This window comes from Barbatula barbatula, assembly GCF_947034865.1.
Source record: "Barbatula barbatula genome assembly, chromosome: 13".
NCBI lineage: Eukaryota > Metazoa > Chordata > Actinopteri > Cypriniformes > Nemacheilidae > Barbatula > Barbatula barbatula.
Window position 1 is genome coordinate 16692164 of NC_136776.1, and position 7822 is coordinate 16699985.

The following is a 7822-nucleotide window of genomic DNA, read 5'->3' on the forward strand; positions in this document are numbered from 1 at the left end:
GTACTTGGGTCGGTCTTACACCGTGGGGCTCTCTTTAGCGCCCTGGCCTGCAGGATGGCCATGGCGTAAGAGTGGTGGCAGCTTGGCCCACGGCACTGCCAGCCTCAACATCAGAGATGTCGAGACCTTACATGTGGACGGTGAGTCTAGGTCAAGCTCCCCAGGTGGCCGCTGTCTGCGGATACCCACGACTGCATGCTCCACCCAGGGTGCATTGACATAGTCCCTAGCTGCCTCCCCGCCCCGAGGGAAGAGATGGCGATAGAGTCAGCTAGCCGGAAGCGCGCCGAAGGGGGCGCTCCAGGTCTTACTGAACTCCTTATGCAGCTCGGTAAAACTCAGCACTTGAGCCGGGCACGGCTTGGAGTCGTGCCCGGACCCAATGTGCGAAGTACCCAGCCGCGAGCATCAGGGCTGCGGCGCACCGCAATCCGACACTCACGGCGGTCCGAGCGAGCATGGCTGACATCTTGACGTCTGCTCTCACCTGTGCTCGACCTCCCGAGGGAGGGAGCTTCAGGGAATCGCCAGAGTCTGATGCCAGCAGGTCGCTCTCCGATGCTTCAAGAGACACATCATCTCCACGGCTCGTGTCCGAGCGCGTTGGCCGAGGAATAAGACGGCTTAGGACCATCTTTGGGGAACTGCTAAACGAGCGAGACGGGGCGCGAGCGGTCCGCGAGCCGGCCGGCTGACGGATTAACGCTCACGATAATCCCCACATCACCCTCGCTGCTCGCCGCCGCTGACGGCAGGGCCGTAGCCGCTGCGGTCACAGAACGGGAAGCAAACGAGGTGGTGGCTGGATCTTACAGAACACAGCCACCGTGACGCAACGTCTGAATAGCCATCCGCCCGCAGTGACACAACGTCTGAATAGCCATCCGCCCGCAGTGCGGGCAGGACGAATCCACGAGGCTGTCACAGTGGTCGGACCCCCGAACACCTGCGGCAACCACCGTGTCCGTCCCCGTCCTCGATGAGTGTACTGCACCCAAGAGTTCAGCGGGCAATGCCACGCTGAGGAAATTGCTCTTTTAGAAAAATACCTCTGGTACTGCCAGGACGCCCAGGGGAATCTCCGCTGCACCGCGTCGTAGAATTCGGCAATTCGAAGAATGTCATCAGATGCGAAGGCTCCGAAGAACAAAAGGTGAATGAATGAGTGCCGGCTCCCCTTTTATACCCGGATTCATTGGCCTTTTCAAAATAGTCAGAAGATGATAGGTTCTCAGGGGCGAACCCCATCTGTCGGTTCGACACAACGTCGAGAGACCGACAGAAAGGGAACATCACCTTCATTACCAATGAACTACCAATAAAGTTGCTTTATTTTCCGCATGTAAAGGAGGAACGCAATAAAGCATCTTAACATTTAAACAGTCAAAAGGCCCTTTCTCCTTTTTTTCCTGCTCACTCTTTCTCCGTCCTCCTGACACGCACGATTGCTTTCAGTGCAGAGAAGGACAAGTTCTGAAAGTCTGTTATTGCTTGCTATATGAGGTGATTTTGGATATATGACTTTATTATTATTTTTTGTATCATGCAGCATAAAGTTCAGTCTTAGAGCGTGTTAATTCCCAAACGGGGAAAACGGTGTACACATTCACGAATCACGTGTGGAACAAGCTGTTTCTCTTTGCCAGTCTCCCAGCACAGAAGACACGGAGAGATGCGATCCTGCGCTGGGTCATAGCCGGACCTCACGCTCATATGCGTCAGGGGTTCCGGTAGCAAACTCTAAAAATATCCCATTTCTTTACACCGTAAATTATATTTTTGGCTGTGTAGTGTGTGCCCATCTTCTAGGCCACTGACCATATAACCAAAATTGCATGATCCCCATTGCATAACACCTCTGTGAAGATTCGACTGAGTTTTTGTGAAAAAACATGGAAAATGTAGTTAGTTTGAAGACAGCAGGCAAATGAGAAAGTGTTTGTATTGTTGATAACGCATTAGTATTTAGGTGTAAAGATAAAGATTCACAAATCTACTATTAATTTTAATGTTTATTCATGTGATTTTCTATGGCGGTCATTGATACTTGGAATAAATGTTTTATTAAAGGTGGTACTTGAACTGAAAAGATTGGGAACCATAGTTGCTCTATAGATAGATCTCCGATACGACATAAACCTTATTTCCTCCATCCAGAAAAAAAAGCTCCATCAATCTGAGAAGGTTGAAATGAAGGATTGCATGATATTGCTAATATATTCAGTATATATTGGTAATACATATATAATAAAACTTTTGTCAGATTATAGAATTCATTTATCTGATTCAAACGTCTCAGAGAGTTTCTCAAGACGAGGCCTCCACAGTCATTGGGCTTTTGCTCGGCAAGTAACAGAATCATGTTGTTTAAAGAAACGTACAGGCAAATAAACATTATAATAAAATAATGATAGTATTATTAAAGTTTTCAATATAGTTAGTATTTGTGTTAATAAAAAAGGAAAACGTTACAGAATGATAAACCAAACTCACTGCAACAGATTGAATGTGAATCTTTATTCCGAAGTGAGAATTTTATAAAGATTATTTGAAACCATGAAACTTTATGGTGAGCATATAGATTGCAGCAACATAAATGCATTCATGTGTTCTTGTCTCTGTGTCTCTGTCTCGTGTGTCTGTCCATCTTCATGCTTTGGTTGCATCAGAAATCTTCAGGTCTAAATACAAAATATAATGAAACAGAAAATACATCATTACAGGTTGGTTGGTATAAATGTTTCACTTCTACATTTCTCTTAAATTCATTGTAAATTTGCATTGTTGCATTACCTCAGTGTTAACCCAAGTCTATCCAAATATATTTTCTGTATCACCTTAAGAAAAGGATAAAAACACTATTATTGTGGGTACTGTGGGTACATTTCTTATGGTAAAACATCACTTAAATAAAATGCAGAATTGATCTTTGATGAAACACATTCAGATGTCCAGTGTGACTACAGCACTGTCATTAATGTGTGAAGTGAAAACAGACTAACACGTACTCACATTTCTTTTTAATAGTTATCTTCCCATCAGAGCATGTCCCCATCACATAATCTGATCTCTGGAAACCTCCAGCATTCCATCCCTCTTTACAATAAAGTTGAATCTCTTCATCACTGTGCCTTATGTAGTTATCTTGGACAGGTTGTAGGTTGTACTCCATATAAATCTCAGGTGTTAGTTTGCAAGGCTCTATGAGACAGACAAACTGATTTAAAGACATCAGAATAAACTTCATAACAGGATTGACAATAATATGGTATTAGATGACTTACTCAGACATTTTGGAGGGGTGTCCCATATCCCATCCCTACAGCTGTAATGTTTTTTCGGTTCTTTCAGCACATAGTAAGATTGGCAAGAGTATGATACCTTTGTGATGACCTCGTCGTTCTTAACCTCAATGATATAATCTCCATCTTTTATTAAAGGTGGTGGAGGACAAATGATACCTAATGAAATCAAAGTTCAAAGACAAAGATTAAGCAGTATACTACAGTTCATGGTAAATTAGGGATGCTCCGATCCGATATTTGTATCGCCGTCGATACGGAATGAAATTCTAGATCGGGTATCCGTGCAATTTGTCACCGATACCTGATCTGACCTAAAATTTGTGCTAGGCGATGTAAAAGTTCATGGAGACACCGGCGCTTAAACTCTGTCGTCTCGTGGCTGTGCTTTGCGCAACGTGTGACATCATACGCTAGCAACGTGCTCTGTACGTAGTGCACATGAACAAGTGAACATATAGCAGCGAACAGCATGGAGCGAGCCAAAATATCTGCCATTTGGAGTTATTTTACAACAGCTACGCCAACAAGTTCCACCGCTGTTTGCAATACATGCCAAGTAAATGTTCTGAGGGGTGGTGATAAGCTTCTGATTACAATATTACTAATTGAATCAAGCATTTACAGATATGTCATCCCCAAAAGCACGCAGAGTTCAATAAGCTAAAGAAACTAAAACGAGACGGTACGAAGCAGCTAACCTTGGAGGAGACAACGGAAAGAATTCAGAAATTTCCATCTGGTAGTGTGAAAGCAGCGAAAGTCACTGAAAGCATACTGAATTTCATTGTTATGGAGGGGCAACCGCTGTCCGTCGTTGCGAATAATGGCTTCAGTCTCCTTGTAAACCACCTGGAGCCGCGTTACGACACGCCGAAGTGAAAATATTTATCTGAGACGGCTCTACCTGAACTGTAGCAAAAAGTCTGAAAACACATATCCGAAAATTAAAGATGTCAATGCGGTGAGTTTTACAACAGATATCTGGAGCTGCGACGTGTCCACCTGTGTCGCTTTTAAGTATAACCGCACACTGGTTGGATGAGAATTTTGTGCCACAAAATGCCACGTTAAATGCAACAAACATGTGGAGTTTTACCAAGCTATGGAAGCTAGTGTTTTATTTATCTGTTTCTGTGTTGGATGTTACATTTTATTTTCACAAAACTTTAGTTTAGTTAAGTGGACTTTGCTTAAGTGACTTAAGCATTAAAAAGATCTGATTCATGTTATTTTGAATATCTAAAGCAGTAAAGCTATTGCTTTTTTTGTTCAATTTCAGGTGCTTTATTGTTTATTGCGAATTGATTTTTAAATATTTTTTGTACTTTCTTAAAAATTATTAAGAGATTTTGTTTCCATTTATTTATTCCCGTTTATCAAGCTAGCGAAGCTGTTGTTTTATTCAGCTGCTTAATTTGCACTTTAATTCTGAATGTCTTTTGAACGGCATCTATGGGAACCTCTCGCGCCCGCAGGCCAGTTTCAAGATAGCGACTTACAAAGAGTTCGGGGAGCAATAAGCGATATGTCATGCAAAGAGCAATAGTACAATAGGTGCTAATACAAAGTTACTAGTTTCAACAAAAGCTAGACCACTACCTGTTGAGAGTAGAGAGAGGGTTAGTGTACGTTTTTGTTCATGTTTTTTTTTTTCATATTTCTGTCAAGTATTCACAGAAGAGGTGTTTTAAGCAGTTTTTTGAAGGTTGTGAGAGATGTGGTTGACCGGACCGCATTGGGAAGAATGTTCCACCAGGAAGGAGTCGTGAAGGAGAATGAGCGGGAAAGGGATTTACTGCCCTTATGAGAAGGTTTTACAAGGCGCCGCTCGTTTGCTGAACGCAGGGTTCTTGATGGGGTGTAGGAGTGTAGTAGGGTGTGAAAGTATGCCGGTGCAGATCCAGAGATAGTCCTGTAGACAAACATCAGTGACTTGAATCTGATCCGGGTTTCAACCGGTAGCCAGTGGAGAGAGATGAAAAGGGGTGTTTCATGAGCCGTTTTTGGGCTGTTGGAAGATGAGGCGTGCTGCTGCATTTTGAACCAGCTGAAGTGGTGTGATAGCCTTTGCAGGAAGACCAGCAAGGAGAACATTGCAGTAGTCCAACCTTGAGATGATCAGGGCCTGGACAAGGAGTTGTGCCGTATGTTCAGTGAGATGGGGTCTAACCTTGCTAATGTTGAATAAGGCATATCGGCATGATCGCGTTGTCTTTCCCATGCCGACACATGTAAAATCTCTGTGGTTTGTCAGGCACATAGTAAGATTGGCAAGAGTATGATACCTTTGAGATGATTTCATCAATCTCACTCTCAATGTTATAATCTCCATCTTCAATTAAAGGTGGTGGAGGACAAATGCTGCCTGAACAAATCACAAACGCATGTATGTCTGGTTTGAACAGTTTTCTACAGTTCATCAATAAAATACTGATGAACTTACCTTTTTAATAGCTTCATTTTAATATTTTGCTTTTAATTGAAATGTTAAATGAGATTTCAGACTTATTGTTATAAATCATTTGTAAATGTGACTCACTTGCGCAGTCAATCGTTCCAAACCATTTTTCATTTTTACACATCAAAGTTCCTCCTGGTATTTTGTCATATGGTTTATTGCACTTGTATGTCAAAGATCAAAGTTGTTGTATAGATTTTTCTTATATAACAGAGTCACAAACCGCAAGTTCTCTGACAGTTTGGCACACTGAGCTTTTTCTGAAATAAAATATTCCTGTATTAAATAAATAACAATGCCTGCATATACTGGATAATATGGCATGTATATGTAGACATGTATCTACATGTAATGTGCATATATTATATTCAAATTACAGGATTTATAGAACTTGACTCACTAATGCATTCTGGGTAAATCCAAGTGTGCATGTCACATTTGGCGATGGTCTCTCCTATAGATTCATAGCCATCCTCACACTCATAGCGTACTGTGTCTCCGTGTGAATATTGGGTTTCATCAATAAGTTTGGATTTGTTTACAGTCAGAAGAGGCTTTGAACAAAAAACTGCCAATAAACGGGGAAAAAACAAGATAAAACCCAGAGTGCTTGAACCCAGTGAAACCAAGTTTTGTACAATAGGAACATTTTGTTTATTGTATTGTATTAAGACGGGAAACAAAACTACAAATCAGAAAAGGTCACATAAAAACATAGTGTTAAGCATTTGAAAGTTCAATATACCTTTTCCTTCACATTGTGGATATGGATTATCCCAGTTTCCATCTGACTGGCATGCAATTGCTCGTTGGCCGTACATCTTCATGTTATCATGAGTACATTTGAAAACCAAGACATGTCCAGATTTATAAGGTGGATTGACTCCTGGATGTCCCATTAAAATGTGAACTTTATTGAGATCTTGCTCCTGACAGGTGACTTCTACAAGAAATGATATAAGTATGTACAAGAATATAAAAGGTCTCCTTTGGAGAAAAACAGGCATTTTCAATACTCAGTTTACTCCGAGGCCACAGTTTGGTATGATTTTGGCACAGAACACAAACAGCCCTACCTTCAGTGTTTGTTGTGATTTCCTTCCATGTCAAAAGAAGAATAAAGAGAAATATCTTGCAGGATTTCATGTTAAGCTGTAAGCAGAACATCATAAGCAGTCCTTGGATTAATACTTTTTACACAGAAGATTTACATGTTTGAAGAATGTATAAAACACGAGGAATGATGTTTTTTAAATAATGATAGTAAAATAAAATAGTACAAATAAACTGTGCCAACAGTTCCTGCATAAATTAGACATTAAATGTGTTTGAACATGTGAGCCGTTGATGTTTGTTGCAAGAAAGTCTATAGCTGGATAAACAGAGAATAAAACAATGTTGGCGCTAACATGACCGAAAGTACAATTTATTATCAAATATAAGCTATTCAAATATTAAAGAATGTTTAATGTTAGTTTATTTCAATATGAATTTAAACATTAACCTTTATCCAAATGTGTAAATACAGTAGTCAGTAAATATAGTATAAAACATGATGCCTGTAATATATTGTGTAAATGTAGAAAATCTTTATAGCAGTTTACCTGTTTTAATGGAATGAAGTAATGTAGTCTCCTAGCAAAGATTGACAGTTGACTGGTAAAAAGTTTAATGATTTTCTGCTCAGGGTTGTGTGCTGACAAACATTGCACAATCTAAACAAATCCAAATACACAGTGTTTTTTAAAATAAGTCTTTATTGTAAAGTAAAACCTGCTAAAAAATGCCAGAGAACAGAAGCTGAAGAAGAGCTAAATCCCGTCTACATTGACATGGAAGTTGAACTGTATACACATTCACACTTAAATATATTTTTATAATCCATGCCCACTGTATAATATTTTCTCAATATTGTATTCTGTATTTATTCTAACTTTATATCCTGCACTTGCTAACTGCACTTCTGGTTAGACCTAAACTACATTTCGTTACACTGTACTTGTATATGTGTAATGACATTAAAGTTGAATCTAATCTAAAGAAGTGAATAATCTGAACA

The 7822-nt window shown here is 40.4% G+C and overlaps 1 protein-coding gene across 1 annotated transcript; it reads right to left on the reverse strand.

Moving 5' to 3' along the window:
* Nucleotides 1-2497: 2497 nt before the first annotated feature.
* Nucleotides 2498-7472, reverse strand: LOC306902864 (complement factor H-related protein 1-like). The gene is made up of 8 exons (XM_079471745.1): nt 7368-7472; nt 6840-6915; nt 6509-6706; nt 6164-6331; nt 3285-3461; nt 3013-3201; nt 2794-2837; nt 2498-2681 (listed from the first exon to the last, which is right to left on the reverse strand). The coding sequence occupies exons 2-7, from the start codon at nt 6907-6909 to the stop codon at nt 2812-2814; spliced, it is 828 nt and encodes a 275-aa protein (XP_079327871.1). The 5' UTR covers nt 6910-6915; nt 7368-7472; the 3' UTR covers nt 2498-2681; nt 2794-2811.
* Nucleotides 7473-7822: the final 350 nt, after the last annotated feature.

Bases quoted from the DNA above. Each gene is read 5' to 3' on its own strand.
- LOC306902864 (XM_079471745.1), bottom strand. From the start codon at position 6,909: ATGAAATCCTGCAAGATATTTCTCTTTATTCTTCTTTTGACATGGAAG. The intron at 3,202-3,284 runs GTAAGTCATCTA...TCTGTCTCATAG, and splicing joins CACCCCTCCAAAATGTCTGA to AGCCTTGCAAACTAACACCT. The intron at 2,838-3,012 runs GTGAGTACGTGT...CCTTTTCTTAAG, and splicing joins GATAACTATTAAAAAGAAAT to GTGATACAGAAAATATATTT.